Source organism: Dendropsophus ebraccatus, chromosome 10, assembly GCF_027789765.1.
Source record: "Dendropsophus ebraccatus isolate aDenEbr1 chromosome 10, aDenEbr1.pat, whole genome shotgun sequence".
NCBI lineage: Eukaryota > Metazoa > Chordata > Amphibia > Anura > Hylidae > Dendropsophus > Dendropsophus ebraccatus.
In genome coordinates, this window is record NC_091463.1 from 44,915,716 (window position 1) to 44,943,198 (window position 27,483).

At 45.3% G+C, this 27,483-nt stretch overlaps 1 protein-coding gene across 1 annotated transcript; it reads left to right on the forward strand.

The window, feature by feature from the left end:
• Positions 1-756: 756 nt before the first annotated feature.
• CCNB3 (cyclin B3) lies at positions 757-27,207 on the forward strand. Its single transcript, XM_069986097.1, has 12 exons — positions 757-1,368; positions 9,028-9,127; positions 10,382-10,465; positions 13,105-13,223; positions 13,453-13,570; positions 13,658-13,762; positions 16,727-16,819; positions 19,285-19,422; positions 22,076-22,231; positions 23,173-23,322; positions 24,183-24,313; positions 26,959-27,207. Exons 2-12 carry the CDS (start codon positions 9,038-9,040, stop codon positions 27,026-27,028), a joined length of 1,254 nt encoding a protein of 417 aa, XP_069842198.1. The 5' UTR covers positions 757-1,368; positions 9,028-9,037; the 3' UTR covers positions 27,029-27,207.
• The last annotated feature ends 276 nt before the right edge of the window (positions 27,208-27,483 follow it).

A 27,483-nucleotide genomic window follows, 5' to 3' on the forward strand; every position in this document is an offset into this window, starting at 1 on the left:
ACACCAGTCCTCTCCCCCTGTATACAGACACCACACACCAGTCCTCTCCCCCTGTATACAGACCTCACACACCAGTCCTCTCCACCTGTATACAGACCCCACACCAGTGCTCCCCCCCTGTATACAGACCCCCACACACACCAGTCCTCTCCTCCTGTATACAGACCCCACACACACCAGTCCTCTCCCCCTGTATATAGACCCCCCACACACCAGTCCTCTCCCCTGTATACAGACCACACACCAGTCCTCTCCCCCTGTATACAGACCCCACACACCAGTCCTCTCCCCCTGTATACAGACCCCACACACCAGTCCTCTCCCCTGTATACAGACCCCCCCACACACCAGTCCTCTCCCCCTGTATACAGACCCCACACACCAGTCCTCTCCCCCTGTATACAGACCCCACACACCAGTCCTCTCCCCTGTATACAGACCCCCCCACACACCAGTCCTCTCCCCTGTATACAGACCCCCCCACACACCAGTCCTCTCCCCTGTATACAGACCCCCCCCACACACCAGTCCTCTCCCCTGTATACAGACCCTACACACACCAGTCCTCTCCCCCTGTATACCCCTCCATGCTACTGTGGATATTGCAGCTTCCTTCACTCTGTTTCTGCACAGTGAATGGTGCAGCAGCTCACTACTTCCGGTCGAGGCCCCGCCCCTCCTGGTGACATCACACCTCAAAGGAGAGGATACACTCTAGCATCTACCGATACATAAGCTGTGAGCTGTAATGTATCAGAAGACGAAAATAACGGCAGTCTATAGGTCTATTGCCCCTACACTCCGTTACATGACCACATGAGGCGCAGAAGCCGAGACGCTCTCCGGTGCTTCCACTGGCCCCGGTCCCCGCACTCCGCCTTTTCCTATTGCTGCGGTAAGGGCATTTCTCGAACTCGTAGCCCCTCCCTCCCCCGTAGGATAAAGGCATTTAAACTACCGAGCCACGCCTACATGGAAAAGACGCATTTCACGATTCAACTTCATTTATACACGCCTCCTTTTTTCCTGTCGTCCACTCCGCCCACCGCCTCCTCTGATTGGTCCCGACTTTCGAATTTCTGAAAACACTGTGTCGCTATGGCAAAAAGCTAAATGCTGCAATTACATTGGCGGAGCGAGAGCCAATAGAAACCAAGAGTGGGCGGTGCCCGCGAGATTCAAACGTGTGTGTGTGTTGCTCGGGCAGTACCGGGGGCTTCTGCGGTGGGAGAGCGGTGGTTCCGGGGAGGGAAGGTCAGTGTTCAGCTGCTGGAAGAGGATCTGCGCCTCCGTCTGCACCGCTCACACGAGGACGATCCCGGGAACTTGTCCGGACAAAGTCTTGGTCTCAGCAGAGCACGTACGCCGGTGAGTAGGACGGATTCATGAGCATCTCTTACATGGGACTGCAGATCCCAGCAGTGGCTGGAGAACCGCATTGTGTGCATAGCGGTAGATCAGTAAGCTGTGCGGACACAGATGTTCGAGATCCCAGTGTAACAGGGTCCAGTACTTGCTGGTACATGTGCGGGCATTGTTCAGCTCTGCATAGTCTCTGGTTATAATGCAAGTAGTGTGGAGACAATGGGGATGTATCCCAGTGGATGTGGAGTCTCTGGTTGCTTTAATATTACTTACACTCTTGATTCCAGAGCTCTGTACATCTAAGGGGTTAAAGGGAACCAATCACGAAAAAAATACGTCCATAAAGCTAAGGAAACGTGCTGGTACATCAGCTAGCACGCTTCCTAAACATCCCCCTGTACCCCCCTGATCCCCTCTATTAGTCAGTATTCGTACTTTGATTAAGTCCCGCGCTGTATGTAAATCTCCGCCAAGTAGTCACGGTGGGCGGATTTAGTCATTGTCCTGGGCAGCAGGAGGCGCTGTAATCATGTCCACAGGGGCGTGATTGATAGTCATGCGTTCCACTTACGTCAGCCGGGGCCTGCGTTCCACGTCGGCGGCGTGCTGACGTCTTCAGGACGCTGTGCATGCGCAGTACAGAGGGAGACGAGACCGACGTACTGCGCATACGTGGCGTCCTGAAGACGTCAGCATGCCGCCGACATGGAACGCAGGCCCCGGCTGATGTAAGTGGAACGCATGACTATCAATCACGCCCCTGTGGGCGTGATTACAGCACTTCCTGCCGCCCAGGACCATGACTAAATCTGCCCACCGTGACTACTTAGCGGAGATTTACATACAGCGCGGGACTTAATCAAAGTACAAATACTGACTAATAGAGGGGATCACGGGGGGTACAGGGGGATGTTTAGGAAGCGTGCTGATGTACCAACACGTTTCCTTAGCTTTATGGACGTTTTTTTCGTGATTGGTTCCCTTTAATATACAGAATGTAACACAAAATCCAGAAAACCTGTAAGACCCTGACCTTCCATACAGAGAAGGACTCCCCCCATACCTTGTATCCTCTGACCTGTGTGTTATTTGCCGGCGCCTTCCCTGCAGAATGATCCATTCCAGTCTCTAGCTGTGCATGTGAGATCCAGTGCTTTGTGTGCACACAGGGGTGAGCCTCTGTATTTATTCCTATGGGAGGCTGAGTGTGACCTTGTTGCATAAAGGCTTTACCGGTGATCCCCATTATCTGGATAGTCGTGGCCATTGCTCTGCACCAATAAGCCAGCACCTCCTCAGACGTTGCATTCGGCTTCACTTATCTGAAATGTGTGGAATGAAGCTGACCATAACTGTGCGTATCTTAGGAAAAATGATAGGAACAGGGAGATTTTTCCTTAAAAAACCTTACAACAGGCTTTCCCTGTAGACTGCATTGGCCTTCATCTTATTTTATGTGTCCTGGGGCTCCATATGTTGGTCCCCAGGGGATTGCACAGGTCGGACAATCTCTCTTTATCGGCCCCCGGCTTCTTTATTACGAATACAGACGCGGGTACAGCACATGACCTGCGGCGCTATTCATTCCTATGGAGCTGCTGGAAAGAGCATAGTACAGTACTTGGCTCTTTCTTGCAGCTCCATAGGAATGAATAAAGCCACAGGTCACGTAACATAACAAAGAAGCCAGGGGCCAATATGGAGATCAGCGGGGAGTATGGAGGTCGGACCCCCGGTGATTTCTTACCTGTCCCGACGAGTTAGTTTTGCCGATATGATTCCCAGGCTCCCTGAGGCTACCAGCCGTGTCTGCAGTCTTAGTTTTATGCTGGGAAAAAGTTTTATTCCAGTGTGTGAGGGGCGGCAACTAGTCATCTGGGTGGGGAGCCGCCTGTAACTAGTCACAGCACTCTGCCTATCAGTGTACAGTGTGAGGATGATTGACAGGCAGAGAGAACCATTAGTGGCCTTTCTGCCTGTCAATCATGCCCGCAGAGTGCACTGACAGGCAGAGAGCCATTACTAGTCATGGGCGGCCCCCTGCCCAGATAACCAGTTACTGCCTCTCTGGCAGCCTTGGGCACCGGAATAAAATTTCTTTTCCCCCAAAGCTACTGCTGCAGAACTGGCTGGTAGCTTTGGGCAGCTGCACAGTAGATCTTTACTGTGCAGCTGGGAACCATATCAGCACAATCATGCTGGTTGGTTCCCTTTAAAGGCCCTATTACACCAATCAAATCGCTTGGTGTAATTGCTCCTTTTAAAAGGCTCTCCTGTGGGTTTTCCAGAACGATTTAAAAATTGATTGATGAAAAAAGATTTCCGCACCCCTTCCTGAACTTACCCTCTTGATTCCGAAGCTCATAATAATGGCGGTAGCGAGCGGGAAACGAAGAGCAAATGCTCTGCATCATCAGCCCATTGTAATAGGGGCTTAAGGAAGGACTGTGTTTATACAGACATATTTTCCTGACAGACTATTGAAGCCAAAGCCAGAAATGTATTTCAAAAGAGGAGAAATCTCAATTTTCCTTTATGACCTGTTCCCTGTTTATAGTCTTTTTCTTGCTTTGGCTTTAATAATCTGTCAGATAAATCTGTCTGTGTAAATACACCATTACATTTCCTCATGGATCCACTTCTGGCTTTCGCTTAAAGGGAACCATTCACCCCGTGGCCCCCATTAGAAACAGACATACAGTGACATAAAGGTCAATATACTTACCATATCGCTCCCGGTCCCGTCCCGGATCTCGTTGTTGACACGGAGAAATCGCTGATTCTTCTTCTCCCGCCCATTATGGTAATGAGCTGAGATGAGTCCAACGTCCATAGGAAACGACGGACGAGTCCAACTTATTCATGAGGTCCTCTTCTCGTCGCCGCCCATCCACGCCTCCTGGAACTTGATTGACGTCTTCAGTCTTCAGTCTTCTGCCGAATTCCCGCGCAGGCGCCGCTGCGATGGTCTCGTCACCTCTTCTGCGCCTGCGCGGTAAACAGGATGCGTGTTCGAGCCAATCGGCGCACGCGCAGTAAACAGTGGAGCTGCAGAGCGGCTTCAATTGTGAACTGCGCATGCGCCGAAAACGACCGTCACGGCGCCTGCGCGGGATCCGGCGAGAAGGAAGAAGACCCGGCGTCAATCAAGTGTCGGAGGCGGGGAGAAGGCTGGACTTCGGGCCGGCGGCGCTCATTACCATAATGGGCGCGAGAAGAAGAATCGGCGATTTCTCCGTGTCAACAACGAGATCCGGGACGGGACCGGGAGCGATGTGGTAAGTATATTGACCTTTATGTCACTGTATGTCTGTTTCTAACGGGGGCCACGGGGTGAATGGTTCCCTTTAAAGGAGACCTGTCACCCCCCGCGCCGGGGTGACAGGCTCCCGACCCCCAGATAGATCCCCTTATACTTACCTCATGTCGCTGAGTCCCGGAGCCGGTCCCGGGACGGAGATATCCCGGTGAGAAGCCGTCGCGCGTGCTGTGGAGATGGGTCCGGTGTCCATAGAGAATGAGCCGGTCCGGTGTCCATAGAGCGCAGCAGAGATGAGTCCGGCTCCATTCATTCTCTAAAGAAGCTGGACTCATCTCCACAGCGCGCCGGCTTCCCACCGGGATATCTCCGTCCCGGGACCGGCTCCGGCAGCGGGACTCGGCGACATGAGGTAAGTATAAGGGGATCTATCTGGGGGTGGGGAGCCTGTCACCCCGGCGCGGGGGGTGACAGGTCCTCTTTAAACAGTTGTGTGAGCCACATTAGGGTTCTATTACACGGAATGATAATCGTCCGATTATCGCTCTGTATTAAATACAACGATCAGCCGATGACTACCATCGGCTAATTGTTGATATAGGTTTGAACCTATAATTGTCGGGCACCGACTGCGCACCGCTACGTGTAATAGCGGTGCGCGGCTGACGATATCCATTACCTATCCAGGCTGCAGGGCTTCTCTTGCGGTCTTCTTCCCGGGTCCCGCGCTTCAGAGCGGCCTGTCTCAGCTGATCAGGGACTGCCGTGGCCAGTGATTGGCTGAGCGACCTGTCAACTGAGACAGGCCGCTCTGAAGCTGGAGCGCTTGGGACCCAGGAAGAAGAAGACCACAAGAGGAGCCCTGCAGCCTGGACAGGTAATGTATAAAGTTAAGCAAGGGCTGCAAGGACATCGGTAACATGTCCACGCAGCCCTTGTTAAATGATAATCCAGCAGATCAGCGCTTGTTTACCGTTATTATAGGGCCCCCATTGGCCTGTGTAATACTACTTAGTCTTATGGTTATCTTTTAAAGCTCAGAGTGTAAGGCTGCGTTTACACACACAGATAATTGACCAATTTATCTGACAGATTTTTGAAGCCAAAGCTCCAAAGTCTTTTCTTTATGACCTGTTAAAAAAAAAAAATTAAAATGTCTTCCATATTAAAAGTTTAGATTGCCCCTCCCCCCTTTTCCTACTTTAGAAAAAATAATTATAAGCATGTTTGCTATCGCTGCTTGCAAAATCTCCCAAACTAATAAATTAGGACATTCCAGGTCGCATCACATCCAGAATTTTTTTTTTATAAAAAGTGACACATATGATATGTAAGGAAGGTACTGATAAAAAGTACAGATAATGGTGCAAAAAATTACGTCTCAAATAGCCCTATAGACCAAAAAAATAAAAGCGTGATCATAATGAAGCAATTTAAAAAAAAAAAGTTTTAAAGGGGTATTCCACTCAAGCTCTAAATAAATGAACCCGTCTCCCATCTTTCTAGCTGCCACCGTTCCTATGTTATGTTTTTATTAAAGCCGATCTATATCCAAGATGGTGCCTCTTGGAAAACTACGTTTCCCATCATGCAGTGCTTCTTTGATTGGTTTGTTTGTATAACCACCCCCTTAGGTTTCTTTCCTGCCCACCGCTCATCATTACTATGTTGCCCAGTAAATACAGGCCTGTGTTTACTATACAGCTGAAAGAGAGCAACCCTGACAGAGCACACCAATCCCTGACAATAGTAATTAGTGAAATCATTATAAAATATAGTATTATATACCTTCAAACACCTCCTGGAATTATACTACTGCAATGCCCAAGAAACTTGTAGACAATAAATAATTAATTTTTTTTTACAGATGACACAAAAAAGTTCTAAAAAATAAAATTCTGTTTTTATAGGAATTTTATAAATGTTACTCACCAATATATTTTATGTTCAATCAACCGAAGGACCTCTCCTCCCTATATCAGTAATAGGACACTGGTCCTATTAGATAGGGATGGTCAGGGAGATGTTGTCGGTCACTATTTGGCAGCTTGTTTCTGAACTGGAAGAGTCCATTGTGTGGGGGGAGATCTGTGCTTTTCTCTTCCTGGATAATCGATGATTTTTTTATGAGCAGCAGTGTAATATGAAGATATCCTGTGTAATATAGAGAAGGAGGAGAAAACATAAGTAGTGTAGCAGTAAACTACTGCAATCAATGTGGTGTTTTCCCTCTGGGAGAAGATTGTGTGTATTTCTTTAGGCTGCAGCAGGCTGTGTGCGCGGTATGGCTGCTTCAGACAGTGTGTGTGTGTGCTATGGCTGCAGCAGGCTGTGATTGTATGTGTGTGTGCTATGGCTGCAGCAGGCTGTGATTGTATGTGTGTGCGCTATGGCTGCAGCAGGCTGTGATTGTATGTGTGTGTGCTATGGCTGCAGCAGGCTGTGATTGTATGTGTGTGTGCTATGGCTGCAGCAGGCTGTGATTGTATGTGTGTGCACTATGGCTGCAGCAGGCTGTGATTGTATGTGTGTGCACTATGGCTGCAGCAGGCTGTGATTGTGTGTGCACTATGGCTGCAGCAGGCTGTGTGTGTGTGCGCGCGTGTGCTCTATGGCTGCAGCAGGCTGTGTGTGTGTGTGTGCGTGTGTGTTATGACTGCTGCAGGAAGCTGTGTGTGCACTGTGTGTTATGAATGCTGCAGGAAGCTGTGTGTGTGTTTACATGTGCTATGGCTTTAGGAGGCTGTGTGTGTGTGCGCGCTATGGGTGCCGCTTGTTTTCTCCTCGTTCTTTGCTAGCTGCCAGCGCTTTTACACGTGCCAGCAGTGAGCGGTAAGTGCGTGGGGGGCGGGGGGTTTGGGGGCGGTTTGCCCGGTTGATTGCTAGATCGTCCAGGCAGCCAATAGAGGATAGCAGCGGTCTGTTGTTGCTCCTGTTCCACGGAGCGATGGCAGCAGATCGCTGCTATCACTGTCGTTTGTCTTTCAACATGTTAAAAGAAAAACGACTGCAATGTAGGGATGCACGATGCACCGAAAAATCGATACTACTATCGATTTTCGGGGCAAAAAAACGGTTCGGTACCAGGATTTCCTGGTATCGATACTTTGTTAAACTACAGTTTAACAGAGTATAGTGCAGAGAACATGACAGGCGGCTACCTGAGCGCCTGTCATGTTCTCTATGTGCCATCCCTGCAAACACAGACCTGGGACCCCGATCTTCCGCGCACCATGCTGCTGCCGCCGGCCATTCCTGCCTCTCACATCGCCGCGGGGTCCCGGGTCAGTATAGCATTACAGAGCAGCGTCGGCGGCAGGAGAGGGAAGAGAGAGGCTGAGAGCTGCACCAAAAAAGTGTTAGGAGTGAGAATAGGGCAATTTTTTAAAGAACATTTATTTTAAATAAGGCAAACTTTAGTTTTAAAATAATATGGTCCGTACGGGCGCATCTCTATTCTTGTGGGTTTTTTTAAAATTTTTATTAAGTATCGAATTGGTATCGAGCATTGAAAAAAAAAAAGTTGGTATTGGTATCGAACTCAAAATTGTGGTATCGTGACAACACTACTGCAATGATCAGCCGACATTGTTCATGTTGGCTGATTGTTGCCTTCTATTACACAGGACGATCATCGGCCTTTAGAGAGAGGCAGAAATTAAAGGGGTATTCTGGGCAACAGTGAAAAATCCAGGGGGGGGCAGGGGGTGGTGGGATCATAATAAAGAAGTCCTATTTACCTGCCCCCATTGTTGTATCCAGAGGGAGTGAGTTGGCAGAAAAAGTGCCAAAAGGATGCAGAACACCTAATTAGTTAGATTGGCCAATATGTGAAGGCATGGGTGGGCTATCTCATAATGAAAAAGATTTGGGGTAGAAAACCCTTTTAAAATTAAAGTTATGTAAATTGCCTATTGTAATCGTACTGACTTGAGGAGCATAGATATGTCAGATTTGCCACAGGTCGTAAAGACAAAATTTAAAGTTCACTGAGCAAATTTTCTGGAAAAACTGGGTGTGTCATTGCAAAATGCAATTGGAATCACAAAAAAAGTATATTTTCAAATCCCCGTGCTCCCACAGAGATGCCAGCTTAGCCAATCAGTGACTGTAGCGGTACACCGCTGCAGTCACTGGCTGAGCAGGCAATCCATCAGCCGGTCCGTGATGTTGCAGCAGAAGGACCCGGGGCCATGAGATATGCAGAAGCCGGATAAAAACTACTTTCGGCAACTGTCTGGGAGAGGTGAGAGTGGCGCTACAGGGGGCACATGGATGGATGCATATACTTTATTATATTCCAGCACCCCCCCTCCCTGCCTTTATTTTTTTTTTTTGTTTGTTTCTTGGGACTTCTCCTTTAAATTTAATATTTAATGTAATATACTTTTTCTCTTTCCCAGGGCCCTAAAAATGTTGCCTCATCGTCACTCTCGGACAGTGTTACCCAAAGTTTCTCGCACAGGAAAGCCAATTGCTGCGGAGGCTGTACAGCCTTTGAAGGTATTAGAAATTTATTGATTTTGTTTTTGTTTTGTTTTTCTTCTTCTTCCGCTTTTTGCAGCCTTTCTTGCAATGGAACCACTTTCTTTGTTTGGCAATGAATATTTTATCACATGACTGCTTTAGATAAAAATCTTTTAAATGGTTGCTCTTGTTTTAAACAATTTACCTCCATTATTTAATAGCCTGTGAGATTGTCAAAAATGGCCTGCCCACTAGGTGTCTCCCTTCCCTGCAGTCTGCTGTTCACTGCCTGTTGTTAGGGCAAATATACTTCTAGTAACAGCCTCAGCAAGACAGATTACATTAATTGGGGTTGGGGAATACCTTGTGCAGAAGGGGAAGGGGAGAGTAAATCTTCTCTGCTGTGCACTGTCCATACAAGATAAAGGCTTCCCATCTAAGCAGCAGCAGCAGTGCTTTTTGTAACCCTTTACTTGCTTTGCTGTTTATTTAATTTTGGCTTACATAGGACACTGCAAAGGCAGTGTATCCATATCCCCTTCTCCCCCACATCATCCATAGTCTCCTGTATCAATCATTAGCCCAGCACACTGGAAGCCTGTTCAGTAGTAAAACTATGTCATGGCATAGCAGAGAGGAGTATGTGGAGAAACAGCCCAGCTCTGGTCTCACTTCCTGAGCAACATGGAGGGGGCTCAGTAACCGGAAGCTGCTTAAAATGGCAACTCCAGGTTGGGGCTTCAAGAAGCAGTTCACTTTTTTTTTTTTTTGCCCCCCCGGGTAGCCGCTGTCATGTATACTTACATAAGATGATCGGTGTCCCGTTCCCGTCGGTCAGTTCCGTCCCGCGGTGCCGTTCACATCGGGCGCGCGCTCACTTCCGCCGGCGCTGTGACTCCTCTTCTCTCCCTTGTCATTTGAACGCCGGAAGTCACGCGCTTCCATAGAGAATGCATGGAAGCGAGTGACTTCCGGCGTATAATCACTGGGCAGAGAAGAGGACTCGCAGCAGCCGGCGGAAGTGAGCGCGCCCCCGATGTGAACGGCACCGCGGGACGGAACTGACCGACGGGAACGGGACACCGATCATCTTATGTAAGTATACATGACAGCGGCTACCCGGGGGGGGCAAAAAAAAAAAAAAAGTGAACTGCTTCTTTCAGTGATTACCACATACGGCGGCCATGGGCTCTTAGTGATAAGTAACAAAATTGTAACTTCATTACCCTTCCTTGAATGGGTCCGTCCAGCCATAAGACCTGACAGCTGTTTGTTTTTCTTTTTGCGCAGGAGGATTGTGGACAGACAAAGCGTTCACCATCATCTCCACAGGGTGCAGCAAAAAAGAGATCTGCCTTTGGAGACATTACCAATGTGAGTATCCCCTGGACTGTCTATTCTGTCACCAACTGACTAAGGTTGTCACCTGAGGTGGGGAATTAAAAGGACAAAGATGGGACTTTGAGACGAAAAGACATTTTTGCTGATTCCTTCTCTTCTGTTGCTAATAGATAAATGGTCTGAATGGATTAATAATACATTATTTTCTAAGAGGGTACTTAACCAGGTAGTGACCACAGGTTCTGTCGCATCCCTCCAGTCCTACGTTCCTCAGCACACTGCTTTGTTTTTCTTTTCCTACATGTTTCACCTACACCTGGCCTGAGGCAAGTAAAACCTAAGCTGAACCCTGAAGAGGCTGTCCAGGATTAGAAGAACATGGCTTCTTCTAAAAACAGTGCCACACCACTTATGGATATATGTTAACATAGGCCAATAAATAAAAGCCATTTTTCACCTAATATGCCCTAGAATTGTCTTCTACAGTTTTTCTTGATATAGTTAGTGACACTGTCACCTCCTTTTTGCATTCTGACATCTCTACACAGGTGTAAAGGGTAAATTTAGCTGTTTTTCATACCTTATTTTATATCATACACAGGGGCGGTCTTGGCATTTCTGGGGCCCCAAGCAAAGTTATGTCTGGGGCCCCCCCTCGACGCGTTCCAAAACAATAGACCTCTGTGTGTTGCCCCCAGTAGTAAATACCCCTTGTGCGCTACCGCCAGTAATATAAACTCCTTGTGTGCTGCCCCAATAGTATATACCCCTTGTGTCCTGCCCCCAGTAGTATATACCCCTTGTTTACCTTCCCCAGTAGTATATATACCCCTGTGTGTTCCCCCAGTTATATACAGCCCCCCGTGTGCTGCCCCTGAAGTATATAGACCTCCTGTGTGCTGCCCCAGTTGTATATAGACCCCCTATGTGCTGCCCTCAGTTGTTTATGCCCCCTGTGTGCTCCCCACTAGTATATAGGCCTTCTGTGTGCTCCCTTAGGGGTATTTAGCCCCCCTGTGTGCTCTCCCACTTGGATATAGACCTCCTGTGTGCTCCCCCACTTGGATATAGACCCCTGTGTGCTCCCCCAGTAGTATATAAACCCCCTGTGTGGTTCCCCCAGTAGTATATAGACCCCCTGTGTGCCCCACCAGTATTATATAGACCCCTTGTGTGCTGCCCCAGTAGTATACCGACCCCTGTGTGCTCCCCCAGTTATATATAGACCACCTGTGTGCCTCACAAGTAGTATATAGACCCCCCTGTATGTTCCCCCAGTAGTATATAGACCCCTGTGTGCCCCACCAGTAGTATGTAGACCTCCTGTGTGCTCTCCAAGTTGTATATAGACCCCATTCTGCTGCCCCAAGTAGTATATAGCCCCCCGGTGTGCTCCCCCTGTTGTATAGCCCCCCTGTGTGCTCCCCCCATTTATATAGACCCCCGATGTGCGCTCCCCCAGTTAAACAGACCCCTGTGTGCTCCCCCTCCCATATAGTATATAACACAATAAAACAAACACTTATACTCACCTGGGTCCGGGCGTCTCCTCTTCTCTTCACTCTTGTGGCCGCAGGAAGAGGCCGCGCTCCCCTTGACCTGGCGCCGATGCTCCAGTGATGTCACTGGAGCGCCGACACCGCAGGGCAAAGCTGCCACTTGTGACAGCATAGAAAACCCTTCCTGCGGCCACAAGAGTGACTGACAGGAAGGGGGCCAATGTCTCCCGCCCTGTCAGTGCTGCTGCATGTAACTATGAGCGCTTATTACGAGTGCTCATAGTTACAGTTCAGATGGCAGCAGCGAGCGGGGCAGCGGCCCTGTCCAGCGGTCTTGAGCACAAGAGCGGGGCGTGGGGGCCCCCTGGATGTTGGGGACCCCAAGCGATCGCTTGGTATGCTTGGTGCCAAAGACCGCTACTGATCATACATCATGGTGTTTGTTCAAGTAAAAAGTGTCCTTTTATCAACTGCAGATTGTATTAAGCGGGCGTGGCCTCGCGGCATTAGCGCCACTTAGCCCCGCTCACAACGCCACAGTGTGCCCCGCCCCTCCGCCGGCCATTGGAACAGGCTGGCCGAAAGGTCTAGACCCCACCCCCTTTACATCGGCCAACCAATGGGTGTCAAGGGGGCGGTGCAAACGGTGCCATTGTGGGCGGGGCTAAGTGGCACTAATCCCGCGAGGCCACACCCACTTAATACAATCTGCAGTTGATAAAAGGACACTTTTTACTTGAACAAGCATCATGACGTATGATATGAAATAAGGTATGAAAACCGCTAAATTTACCCTTTACACCTGTGTAAATGTCAGAATTCACAAAGGGGGTGACAGTGTACCTTTAAGGCTGGGTTCACACTGTGCTTTTGCAATCAGTGTTATGAAAAAAAAAAAATAAACAGATTAAAAACTAGATGCATTTGTGAGCATCCATTTTGATACATTTTCCCATTGACCTCCATTATTAAAAAAGGATAAAAATGCGGGTTTTTTTTTTTTGTTTTGTTTTTTTTGTTTTGTTTTTTTTAATACCAAAAACATGGTAAAATTTTGACTTTACACTAAATTATTACTGTTTGCTGATCCAGCTTGTCTGATTTAGGATCTAGTTGTTGAATTTTGTGTTCCTTCGCTCTTTCAGTTTTTACAAAAGACCATTACTTTTACAGGCTAACAAGAATCAGCAACTACTCCAAAAGAAGAAAGAAGGCCAGAAAGCTATTGTAAAGAAGACAAAAAATGTAGCTGTCTCTGGACTCTTAAAAAATAATGAAATTAATGTCAAGAGGTGAGTCAGTATGTAGACTTTACTATTCCGGCATCACTACTGTGCACACAACTGTAAAGTCAGTTCCCTTGTTGTATTCGGACAGTATTTTTAGCCCAAATGAGTCCCAATTGTTTCTTGTTTTTTTTTTTTTTTTATTCCTATATTCCATTTAATTATATAGAAAGTCAGAGTCCACATTTTCTGCTCCCTTTATTGACTTTGAGTCTTTATTTCTCTTACACTAAAGAACACAGAGAAAAGTTGCTATCTTGGATGTAGCTGTCGATGTAGTAAAAGAAGAAAAAGTGAGCAATGAAGTCAAGCCGAAAGAAGTTAAAGCAAAAGCGGAAACTTGTGTGGAACAGGTATTGTTCTTTCTACCAGTTTCAATGTGGACAATGAAGTGAATGTGCTGCAGACACTTGATAACATATACCATTGTACATTCACAGCCTTTACCACCAAATGTGGAGGATATTGATAAAGACTCTCTTGATGACCCATTTAGCAGCTCTGAGTATGCTATGGATATCTTTGCTTACATGCGTGAAAGAGAGGTATGTTTAACTTTAGTTTGGTATCTACAAACAAAGGGCTCTCTGTCCCCCAATGCCCCCTCCATCCTTTACTCAGTAGGTTAGCTATGGCTGGTGCAGAGGGTGTAGTCAATGTAATCCCATTGAGTGGTGGGTGTGGGGGATCGCATGGGGAAAAAAGGTGCTGGAGAACGTTCCTACACATCTTCAGCTAATAAACACTAAAAGGGGTTATCCAGTGCTACGAAAACATGGCCACTTTTTTTTTTTTTTTTTTTAGAGACAACACGACTCTTGTCTCCAGTTCAGGTGCGGTTTGCAATTAAAGGGAACCATTCACCCCGTGGCCCCCGGCAGAAACTGACATACAGTGACATAAAGGTCAATATACTTACCACATCGCTCCCGGTCCCGTCCCGGTTCCCGTTGTTGACACGGAGAAATCGCCGATTCTTCTTCTCGCGCCCATTATGGTAATGAGCTGAGATGAGTCCAACGTCCATAGGAAACGACGGACGAGTCCAACTTATTCATGAGGTCCTCTTCTCGTCGCCGCCCACCCACGCCTCCTGAAACTTGATTGATGTCTTCAGTCTTCTGACGAATTCCCGCGCAGGCGCCGTTGCGATGGTCTCGTCACCTCTTCTGCGCCTGCGCGGTAAACAGGATACGTGTTCGAGACAATCGGCGCACGCGCAGTAAACAGTGAAGCTGCAGAGCGGCTTCAATTGTGAGCTGCGCATGCGCCGAAAACGACTGTCACGGCGCCTGCGCGGGATCCGGCGAGAAGAAAGAAGACGAGGAGGAAGAGGACCCGGCGTCAATCAAGTGTCGGAGGCGGGGAGAAGGCTGGATTTCGGACCCGGCGGCGCTCATTACCATAATGGGCGTGAGAAGAAGAATCATCGATTTCTCCGTGTCAACAACGGGATCCGGGACGGGATCGGGAGCGATGTGGTAAGTATATTGACCTTTATGTCACTGTATGTCAGTTTCTGCCGGGGGCCACGGGATGAATGGTTCCCTTTAAGCTCAATTCACTTTAATGAAACTGAGCAGCAAAACCCCGCCCAAGCTGGAGACAAGAGTGGGGCTGTCTCTGGAAGAAAGTTGCCATGTTTTTGTATCACTGGATAACCCCTTTAAAACCTGTGGCTCAAGTATTGTATTAGTAACAGGATTCTCACTACTTAGAGGAAATTGTAGCAACACTTATTTTTGATAATTCGCCCATGTAAAAGGCCTGCGTTCAGCTGACAGACAATAAACTGCTGGATTGACTGCTGACTGCATCCTTTGTGCTGCTAATAAATTCATCCTTATCGTTCACACATCACCTGTAACATGCATCTGACAATGATTTCAGTCGTAAGGGTTATCCAGAATTCAGAAAACATGGCTGCTTTCTTCCAAAAACAGTGCCACTATTCTCAGTTTGTTTGTGGTATTGTAGCTAATTCTATAGATTGGAATTGAGAATGCAGAGTTGTAATATTACACACAGCCCTCAGGGTAGAACAGTTTTTGAAAACAAAAAAACAGTTTTTTCAAGTGCCGGATAAAGGGGGCATAGGAACTATCGCTAATCAAGCTATATGCAGGCTCTGTAAATGAGCACCGATCAGAGAGCAACACTCATTCTCGTGCCTCTGTCGGCCCATGTGAAAGGGCCCTAGGAACTTTATCAACTGCTACTTGCATAACTACTGCAGTGTTCATTGCCACACTGATCACTGACATGTACTACCTCCTAAAGGAAATATCCAAGTTTAGAAAAAAAATAGCTGCTTTCTCCAAAAAACAGCACCAAACCTGGTGTGCAATATTATAGCTCAGGTCCATCATTCACTTTAATGGAATTGAGCTGCAACACCAATCATAATCTGAGAATAAGAGTGGTGCTGTTTCTAGAAGGAAGCAGTTATAACTGTCCAGGGGTGTCTCTTCTATCTAAGAGAGTCCTGATATGAATACAGTTTTTGTGCTACAGGTCTCATGTGTTCATCAGATTTTTGCTCTTTGTTAACAAATGTGTAGAAATGTTTTTCAGTTCTGTTGCATGTATAAATGTGGAGACTGCAGAGATATCATGCCTATAGGCATTCCTCAGGCTGGCACAGCACCACCTTTGTCTCTGCTCTGTTCAGGTCTGTGCCGAGGTCTTGCGAGAACAAAGCAGAGAGGTCCTGCCACCACTAATAATTAGAAGAGTGAGCAAGAGACTGGTGGGGATAGCGTTAGAGTGGGCAGAATGGATCGTGTACGATTGAAGACCAGGATGGGAACTGTAGGCAAAGAGCTGCACGCTTTTGCTCAAACCTAAGTCAAGGAAAAAAAATAGCATTTAGATATAGGAGGATTGGGATCCTCAAAGTAGTGATTTCGCAAGGAAAATTACTTTGGGGACAAGGAAGAAATGATCCCTTGTTTATGTCTTTTTGGCAAATAGGCCAGAGTTTTCCCCTCCTTATATATTCAACAAAACATTTAACCTTAAAAGAGAAATTTCTTTATTACGGTATGTTCACATAGAGCAAAACAGGCGGAATTCCGCCACGGAATCCTGCCTGCCTCAGTGTCTCTATGTAATGGCTTGTGCGCCTCCAGCTTCCGTCACTCTCCACTCAAAGAATTGACTTGTCAATTCTTTGAGTGGAGGCGTGCGAGCCCTCCCATAGATACACTGAGGCAGGTGGGAATTCTGTCTGTTTTGCTCAGTGTGAAAATACCCTTATACTGAAAGAAAATCACAAACTGATTTTAATAGCAAGCAAAATAAGTTTTAAATAATAGAATTTACATCACACCTTGCCCCCTTTTCTTTTTCACAGTTCTCATGGTAAATAGGGCTGGATTTTTATTTGTTGTAATTGTTCTATGCTTTTGATGATACTACTGTTACCTGACATATTTCACTTCTGTTGATCTATCACCCTATAATGCATTTGTTTCATGTCTTTTATTCTTTTGTGTGGTGTTTTGCAGGAAAAATTTGTGCTTTCTAATTATATGGAGTCTCAGGGTGATATCAGTAAAGAAATGAGAGCAATTCTGGTGGACTGGATGGTGGAGGTGCAGGTTAGTTCTGTCATGGAAACTATTGTTCTACAGTAATTTGTCTGCTACACTAATGTTGTCAAATTAAAAAAAAAATTTCTTCCTAGTTGCTTAACCCCTTAACGACCGCAGGCGTATATTTACACCCTGTGGCCTCCTTGGGAAGTTCCGAGCGGGGCCGGGCGGCGACCTCGCGGGTGCCGCATGTAGCCCAAGACCGCGGCAATTAGCGGGCACGGTCCAATCGCTGTGTCTGCTAATTAAGAATTCATATGCAGCTGTGAAAGTTGACAGCTGCATCAGAATCCTTTATGCAGCCTCATCTCTGGTGTTTAGTGGGGTGGATCGTCCTCCCGGGACGTTGCCCCGGAGGAGCGATCCACACATCCCTCACCGGCCAAGGTCATCTCCGTTATGACTCTGATCCCGACTCGGCACTGGATTGCTTTCGGCTGCAGCAGCCGAAAGGCACTGGATTGCTATCTCATGGATCTATGCAGTATAACTATACAGCATAGATCTCAATGAGAGATCAGTGTACTTATACTAGAAGTCCCCCAGGGGGGCTTCTAGTATAAGTGTAAAAGAAAAAAAAAAGTGTTATTAATAAAAAAGCCCCCTCCCCTAATAAAAAGCGATAGTCGCATATGCGCAATCAAGGTACCGATAGAAAGAACACATCATGGCGCAAAAAATTACACCTCACACAGCCCCATAGACCAAAGGATAAAAGCGTTATAAGCCTGGGAATAGAGCAATTTTATAGGGAACCAATCACACCGAAATTGCCCCCATCGATAAGGAAACGTGCTGGTACATTACCCAGCACACTTCCCAAACATCCCCATGTACCCTTCGTCCCCTCCTTTATTACCCCGCAATCTTACATTTGTGAAGTCCCGCGCGTATGCTAATCAGCCCCATGTAGTCACGGTGGGCTGAACTAGTCATGGTCCTGGGCGTAGTTATTCGGGTCCTGGACGGCTTCCAGCGCTGTAATCGCGCCCAGAGGGGCTTGATTCAAAGACCTGCACTCCGCCAATGTGACCTCTGGCTTGAGTTCCACGTCGGCGGCGCGCCGACGTCTTCCGCACGTTGCGCACGCGCAGTACATCAGTGTCTTCTCCCTACGTACTGCGCATGCACAGCGTGTGGAAGACGCAACACGCCACTGGCGTGGAGCACACGCCGCGCATGCGCAGTACGGCTGGAGAAGACACTGACGTACTGTGCGTAACGTGCGGAAGACGCCGGCGCGACGTGGAACGCAAGCCAGAGATGACGTTGGCGGAGCGCAGGTCTTTGAATCGCACCCCTCTGGGCGTGATTACAGCGCTGGAATCCGCCCAGGACCATGACTAGTTCAGCCCACCGTGACTACTTGGGCTGATTAGCATACGGTGCGGAACTTTACAATTGCAAGACTGCGGGGTAATAAAGGAGGGGACAAAGGGTACAAGGGGATGTTTGGGAAGCATGCTGGGTGATGTACCAGCACGTTTCCTTATCAATGGGGGCAATTTCGGCGTGATTGGTTCCCTTTAAGGAACATATGTTTGTTAACATTGGTTTAAATTTTTTACAAGCCATCACATAATGTAAAAGTTATACATGTTACATATTGTTGTAATTGTAACAAATTGAGGAACATGTATAACAAGTCAGTTTTACCACAGGGTGAACGGCCTAAAAACAAATACCCCCCAAATAAACAAAATGAGTTTTTGTTTTTTTTATTTCACCACACATTAATTTTTTTTTCTAGTTTTGCAGTGTCATTTATGAAAAAATTCAGCCTGTCATTGCAAAGTACAATTAGTGGCACAAAAAATAAGGGCGCATGTGGGTTTCTAGGTGAAAAAATGCATCTGCTATGGCCTTTTAAGCACAAGGAAGAAAAAAAACGGAAATGCGAAAATCAAAATTGGCTCTGTCTTTAAGGGGTTAAAAAAGCTAATAACATTTATAGGACTTTACCTCTTTTAACCATGTGCAAAATCTCCGATTCTTCAGTGATTGTGCTATTGCAGGGCATGATAGAGTTCTGTTAGAGGCAGGCAGACTCTCCAGAGAAAGTTAGAGACTGTTCACTTGCCCTGCCTGATCGCTGCACACACAATACTAGGTCGGTATTGTGTGCACAGCTCAACAGGCAGCCCTAAAGCTATCCACCTCTCATCAAGTAGCGTCAGGAGTCACTAGGCTTAGAGGTTTAAGTCAAGGGACTGAATTCCCCTTTGTAATTTAGGGTTTGTAATATATTATATAAACATGGTGTGAACCTTGCTGAATGTATCTGGCACACAGTGCTATTAGAAAAGCACAACCTTTATCTGCAGTTCTATCGGGTTTGTCACAGCACGTAGCATGGTTCCTGATTACCTGTATACAAACCAGGGGACTTTAACTGTTGGGGGTTGGTTATATATTTACCCAATTTCAGTGTTTTTCCTTATCTTACAATACATCTTGTCATTCTTCTTTAGGAGAACTTTGAACTGAATCACGAGACACTCTACCTGGCTGTAAAATTGGTGGACCATTACTTAGCCGTCTCGGTTATTACTAGGGAGAAGCTACAGCTGATTGGATCTACTGCTGTGCTCATTGCTTCTAAATTTGAGGTAATTTCACAAAAAGTTAAGATTAAAATGTACCTGTCATTTCAACAAACTTCAGACATGTTATAGCCACATGTCAGAAGTTTGTATCTGTAAGGATCCGGGTGCTGAGACCCGCACTGATTGCTTGAATAAAGAGGCAGAATTTTTTAGCAGCGTATGCTCTGCCCCTTCATCTCCGCTCTTACTTCGAAAGTAGCAATGGATGAAATTATAATGGCTGCTCGTGGAACTTCTGGTAGACGTGATTGACGGAAGTTCCATAGGCTCCATTATAATTCCATCCATTGCCACTCTTAGCACCCAGATCCCACCGATACAAACTTCTTACATGGGGCTATAACATATCAGACGCCTATTAAAATGACAGGCATACTGAAAACTTGATTAAATTCTTCTAATTAGAAATATTTATATTGGCAGATTTATTTCTTTTCAGTTTTGGGCTTATGTCATGTTCTCATGGGATGTTTTTTTTGTTTTTTTTTAATTAACTTATAGGATACTACTAAACAGTTGTAATTACACACACAGGTTTGAGATGAGGGGGGCAGGGTAATCTAATAACTCTGGCTGCAGTACCACCCTGCACCACCAGATGTCACCTTATCAATAAAACAACCCACGCTATAATTTACACAAAAGAACAATGGGCTTAGTTCATAAAAAATACAAATTATTTTTATTATGTATAAATAGGTACCAATACATATAACATTTTATCTGAATAAAGTTAAAAAATGACCACAGTAAAAAAAACAATCATAAAAAAATGGGTTTGACAGATGTAAGTTATCATGGGTATTGCAGTTAAATTAGGATCCTATGTGTTGGCCACAGCCCTGATATTTAGACAAGAGGGTGTATATCTACCTGGTCCTTCAGACTTCACAATACCCCCTATTTCATGCTTTCTCCAGTTTGAAAAAAAGTCTATGATTAACTGCTATCACAAGTTTAGGTCTTATTGCACTTACCCATGCTGCCAGTCACCACAAGAGCCGTCCATACGTACGTTTTTCTATCCACGCTTCATCATGGAACTGCCCACTTCTATTCCTTACCCCCTTATATATGCATAGATTCTCATAAACTCACCCCCATTTCCGGGACCATGGAGCGCCGAGCCGGAAGCGGAGGCCGCGTCACATCCGGGCTGGCGACTCACTCCAAGTGCGCATGACCGCGGCGTGAAAGTCACAGGCATGCGCACATCAGATACTGAGGCCTCCCGGATGCAACGCTGGCGTGCACATCCAGAGATGCCAGGTCATGTGGTTCTATTTATCCAATAAAGGCACTACAATATAAAGCAATGCGAGAGTGCGATGTCATTCAGTATACCAAGTCTATATACAAGGACTAATTCTGCATATGTAGATAGTCTGACCACAGCGGGAATATTGTTGCATGATGCTACTAAGGGACATGATTATACAAATTAGAGGTTTTATAAAACTACTTTAAAGGGGTAGTGCGGCGGTAAAGAATTATTCACAGAATAACACACATTACAAAGTTATACAACTTTATACAACTTTGTAATGTATGTTATGTCTGTGAATGGCCCCCTTCCCCGTGTCCCACCACCCCCACCCTTTGTACCCGGAAGTGTGGTGCGCTATACATACCTGTCACGTGCCGACTCGTCTCCGATCTTCAGTCTGCGATGTCGTCTTCGGACGGCCCGGCCGAATCCCTGAGTGTTATGCTCAGCCAATCGCGGCTGAGCAGCCGATGACGCGGCAGAGGGCGTCCGGCACTCGGGACGCTTGGAGGGATTCGGCCGGGCCGTCCGAAGACTGAAGATCGGAGACGAGTCGGCACGTGACAGGTACAAAATTTTCTCACTTTAGACACCTTACAATTGCTTAAAGTGCACCTTATTTTTCAGTGTCATACAGTCCTGCAAAAAGACTAATAGATGGCTACAGTACAATTTGGCTACTCGTATAATTTAGGGGAACAAACTGTTGCCCTTATTATATTTTGTGCTGACCTTACTTTTGAAATGGACTTTGTACGTTCATAATGAGGAAAAAAGGTGGGAATTCTAAGCTGAATCCCTATCGCAGGCTCTGCTTGGAATTACACCTGCCTCTGTGTCTCAGTGATAAGTATAGGGCGCCTCTGCTCTCCACTTAAAGAATTGACGTTTTTTCCGACTGCAACCAAAACTAGCACTGCCTCCACAGTTCTGATGGCAACAGCATATACAGATATGAAAACTAGGCAATACTGCAACAGAGTGCCCACGGGCGCTCAAGAGAACTGAGTGTACATGTAATCATATAAAAACAGCAGTGGTCATAGGAGTAGAAGAGGTTTAGGAACATAATATGGCAAGCCTATGGTGCTTATCTTCCTAAGTAGTAATAACCGCATTTGTGAAACCACATGCTTCATTAAATAAACAGCAAGACTTCATCTGGTGAGTGCCGGGATTTCTTTCTACAATACTGCAATATTTGCCAGGAGCACTGTAGATCGGACTGCTTCCCCTGTACCGCCATAAATCTATGGAGGGGTCTGGTTATAAGCAGTTTTGTTTCTGGTGTATTTAAAATGAATCCCAGTGATGAAATCTTTTCTGGTACATGAGTCCCTGTGTCTGACAGCTTTTCCTAATTCATTTTATCATTTCTGTAATCCACAGGAACGCTGCCCACCATGTTTGGATGATTTCCTTTATATCTGCGATGATGCATACAAGAGAGAGGAGCTTGTAGCAATGGAGATGGACATCTTACAGAAGCTTAACTTTGACATAAACATCCCTGTCCCTTATCGCTTTCTGCGCCGTTTTGGGAAGGTGAGCATTGTGTGCATGTGACAAAGGGAAACACCTATGTTGTACTGTGTATCCCACATAATGATCATAACTGAGTGCAAATTTATATCAAATTGACATACCTTTATTTATACCATCACAAAGAAAAAAACTATAAAATCAAGACCTAGGAGGTGGGAGACCCCACTACTGGGACAAGGGTAACAGTAAATAGGTTAAAGTGCATGTGCATAAAAGTAAACCTTGTATACAACTCATTCATGAGTGCATATACAAAAAAATATAAAGTGCCAGTGCTGTGCTGTATTGCTCTAGTATGCTGAACAGAGTGGTCGCATAGGATATGGCAATACACCTGTCACTATCAGTTACCAAGGGTGTATGTGGTCCCAGTCCGCTGGCCTCCCTCCTCACTCCAACGCTGTTTTGCACCTCTTCCTCACACCTCCTAGGTCTTTATTTTTATTGTTTTTCTTTGTGATGGTATAAATAAAGCTTTGTCAATTTGATATGAATTTGCAGTCAGTTATGATTATTATGTGGGATACACAGTACAACATAGGTGTTTCTTATTAATTTGGGTGCTGAGTACCAATTGCTTCATTTTTTCTTAGGACATCTTGTTACATTCTCCTAGGAGTATAGGTGTTTTCATGTGACAAAGGGATAGATGCAAAAAGGCCACAATAAGCCTGTCATAGGCATAGACAGGCCTTTTTTTGGCATTAAAAACTGTAAGGTAAAATTAGTTTTTTAACCATAATCTGTTAACAAATTACCGCAGTGAAACATGATTTGACCACACTGTGAGGTATTATGTGCTTTATGAATTCATGTATTGTTCTTTGAATTTATTGATAACTTTAAATGTAACAATGAATAGTTATTACATCTAGCCTTTGCTGTTCTTATTAGGGGAAAAAAAGTATTGTCTTATGCCATATGAATTTTTTGTCTTCCAGTGTGCCCATGCAAGTATGGAGACTCTTACACTTGCAAGATACATATGTGAGCTAACACTGCAAGACTATGACTTTGTTCAAGAAAGTGCTTCCAAGATGGCTGCAAGCTGCCTGCTTCTTGCTCTGAAGATGAAAGAGTTGGGCGGATGGGTGAGTATATGGTTTCTAATGGAAACGATGCTTAATGCATCACTGGACCACTGCATCTCCTGTCACTGACAGTTAAATGCTGCAATCGCAGCAATAAAGAGGTTAATGGCAGGCAGCTGCAAAATCGTGGTGACCCGTCATTAACAGCGAGGACCTGGCTGCTGTCATGGAAGATGAGTCATGGGTATGTCATGGATCCTTAACCCCTTGAAGACCCAGACCAAAATGACCCAGTCGACAAGGTAAATTTTTTTTTTATTTTTGCGCTTTTTGAAGCTGAGCGCGCGCGTTACGCAAATCATTAGAGATGAGTCCGATGTCCATTGAAAATGACTGCTTCAGACTCAACTCTATTGGTTTGCATAGCGGGTGCTCTCAGCTTCGGGCCATAATTCCTCCGCCCCAGGACTGGGTCCAGGAGCAGGACTTGCAGGGAGGGTTAAGTATGCCAGACTCCGCCACCTTAGCCGGGCTGATAGGTTCCCTTTAAACGCCATGGCGTTTAACGGGTTAATGACAGGCTGCAGCGCGATTGGTGCAGCCTGTCATTAATGGTGAGGGCCTAGCTGCTGATTGCAGCCGGCCCCCACCTGCTATGAATCTCGCTCCGGTCCAGTCTAAACGCATGAAGTCTGACCTGTACAGAGGGTCACGGCTCAATGTGTTCGCCAGTCTCATGACTGCCTTCTCTGTGAGTGCAGATGACATAAGAAACTTGGGACTTTTTGTGTTTAGACTTTTAATAATGAATGTAAATTGCAAATTTGGTTTATACCACAGGTACCGTTTTTAATTACAAAAAAAAAATTGTGTGAATTTCATGTTAAATATTCTATTCCTGTGATATCTGTTCTCTTTAGACAACCACACTACAACATTACAGTGGATATCAGGCAATGGATCTGTTACCTCTTGTGAAAAGATTGAACTTCCTGCTTATTTGTCAGCCAAATGAAAAGCTGAAGGCAGTAAGGAGCAAATACTCCCACAGGTAATACTGAAACATTAGTCAGATTGTCAGCTCTGCAGTATAATTGGAGCAGATTCTGGTCATTGTGGTGCAGATTTCAGGCTAATTTTAATTAGGGCTGTGGAGTCTGTAATCCGAAGCTCCGACTCCAACTCCGACTCCTGAATTTTATCAGGACCGACTCCTGCTCCTTCTTAAATGGCCAGTCATTTACCAGGGGAGTTATTTATCACACTGGCTCAGCAGCTTCTCCCTAATGTCCTACATGATCCTGGGGCGATATCTGAGGGAATAAGGAAAGATATAAAGCAGCTTCTCCTGTGTGTGCAGTGGATGCACCCAGTCTCCAGCCTCCATGTCCTGAACTTCTCACACCTAGACTAGATGGAGCAGGTGGTCTTTTCCTGCTGACAATCTTCTATGTTTCTAACTAAATATTCACCATACACACTGAAAGACTGCCAACAATGCCAGATACCTGTAATATAGATGTCAGCCGTAGTGATATAGAGGGGGTCACACACAGTGATAATAGAGGAGTCATGGTGGGTGTGGAGGCACACCATAGAGCACACACACACACACACACTGCTGCTATAAAAAACTGAAGAAAAAAACTCACATTGAGGACAGAGGTTACTGCTACACTACTTATGTCTCCTCCTCCTCCTCTATATCACACAGGATATCTTCATATTACATTGCTGCTCATACAATCATCCAGCATCCAGGAAGAGAACAGCACAGATCTCCCCCCACACAATGGACTCTTCCAGCTCAGAAGCAAACTGCCAAATAGTGACCGACAACTTTTCCCCAACCACCCTTATCTAATAGTGTCCTATTAGAATGTTGCTCATAATATATATTGATGAGCAAAACTTATAAAATTCTTATCAAAACTCAATTTTAAATTGTTCTCAGATATATATATATATATATATATATATATATATATATTTAAAGCTGGAGTCGGTACATTTTTTTTTTCGACTCCAGCCAAAACTAGTTACGACTCCACAGCCCTGGTTTCAATATTTTAGGCCATGTGCACACATTTTTTTTTTTTTTAAAGAAAAGAACGGTCATTTTTTGTGAATAAAACCCGCGTTCTTGTCTTAAAGAGTCACTGTCGTATTTTTTTATTTTTTTTTTGCAGAAATCAATAGTCCAGGCGATTTTAAGAAACTTTGTAATTGGGTTTATTAGCCAAATCTGCCATTATCTGCATGTAAAAAGCCTTTTCCCAGGTCCCCCCCCTCCTTCCTCTTTTTCATCCACTCTGAAAAATCTGAAAATTGTGACTTGTTGCAGGAGTCGAACCCTGTCTGCTCTAGGGAGAGGGGAGGGGGGAGGAGGAAGGAGGGAGTTAGCCGGCAGCAGAAAGCAGATAACAGAGGATTACAGGCACCGAGCTGGGTGACAGCTGTAATCCGAGCTCAGACAGGTCACTGGTGATGGTCACATGAGATATCCCGTGAGGGATTTGTAGATTAACTCTTTGTTGTCCTGTTTTGGTCTTTTCTTTAGCTCTCTCCATAGGAGAACAATGAAGACAGGGGGGAGAGCTTCAAACTGCTTTTTCATGATAAAAATGCATTTTTCGGATAATAAACCCAATTACAAAGTTTCTTAAAATCGCCTGGACTAGATTTCTGCAAAAAAAAATTTCAGGACAGTGACACTTTAAAAAAAAAAAAAACACAAACAATGAACATCAATGAATTCAATTGAAACAATTGACGTTGTTAAACAGTGTATTGACCTGTCAGTTATTTCTGCCTATTGTTTCCAAACACTCCATTGAGCTCATTTTTTGCATTGAGAGGAAGTGAGTCTGTAAAAAAAAAAAAAAAAAAAAAAAAAAGGTGCAGAACACATAATTGCTTGCTTGGACTAATATGTGAAGCTGTGGGTGGGCTATTACATATTGTAAAAAGATTTTGGGTGGAACACCACTTTAATTGATTCACAGACACACCCATTGGGTGGCCAGATTATAATTATTTTAAAACCATGTTCATCCAGCCGATAAAACAGCTGTTTGTTCGTGCATAGTGTGAACTTAGCCTTATGGTGTGTACACCATATCTGACAGCCAGTAATGGATTTTAAAAAATCTCTAAAGCACTCTTAGGCCATGTTCACACGTGGTATAACACCGGCCATCCTGTGACCCGGTCACAGAAAGGCCAGTGTTACTGAAGATCTATTGTGTGAACTGACATGTTCTGTGCGGCCGCTATTCAATAAATAGAGGCTGCAGAAAACTGACTTGTCAGTTTTTCCTGCGGCCGGATGGAATACCGGCCAGAGCATATACTATGTGTATACGCTCTGACCAGGATTCCATTCATTCAAATAGAACGTATGTTATGTATAAATCGCGGCTGTTGATGCAAATTGCAACAATGGCTATGATTTATGCAAAACATACATTGTGTGAACTTGGCCTTACACTGTATTATGTTCACATGAGATCTGCAATGTAGCAGATTTGTGGACATTCCAAACCTGCCTGCATTTCACAATCCCTCCATTACATTCATGAAATGTATCTTATGAAATCTGCAATTGTTTGCCTACTTCAGAGCTTTGTTGGCACCTTTTTTTTTTTTTTTTTTTTTTTTTTTTACTTCCTGACCTTTTTTGTTTATATGTTACAGGGTGTTCTTTGAAGTTGCAAAACTCCCACCCTTAGATGTCCTGAAGCTAGAAGAATCATTCCAGAGCTAATCCTGAGTTACAGTTGTCTGGATCAATATAGCTCCAGATTTGTATATACAATGTAAATAGATGTACTTTTTATTATATGGATACATATCTATCTTGCGGTCTTTCTATGTATAGTCTGTTTATAAACTATTTTGTAAAGTAGATTAAGACAAAAAAGAGAAAATACATTGATTAAAGAATGTGTTGTGTCCTCTATGATTGTTAGACTGGGTTCACAAGGCAGATTCTCCTTAAATTGTTAAACAACGCAGCTAGGTATGTGGCAAAATCTAATGTTAGACTTGGATTTCGACAGCATATTGTTATACTTGCTTACTGCGTACTTTGACCTGTTCCTGGCTTTCCGTTGGGCTTTTTTTTTTTTTGCATGGAAAAACGAGACATGCCACTTTTTCCTGCTTGTTTGGAACAGTTCAGTGCAAACTACAGCATCCTGTACGTTCCAAGATGGGGCC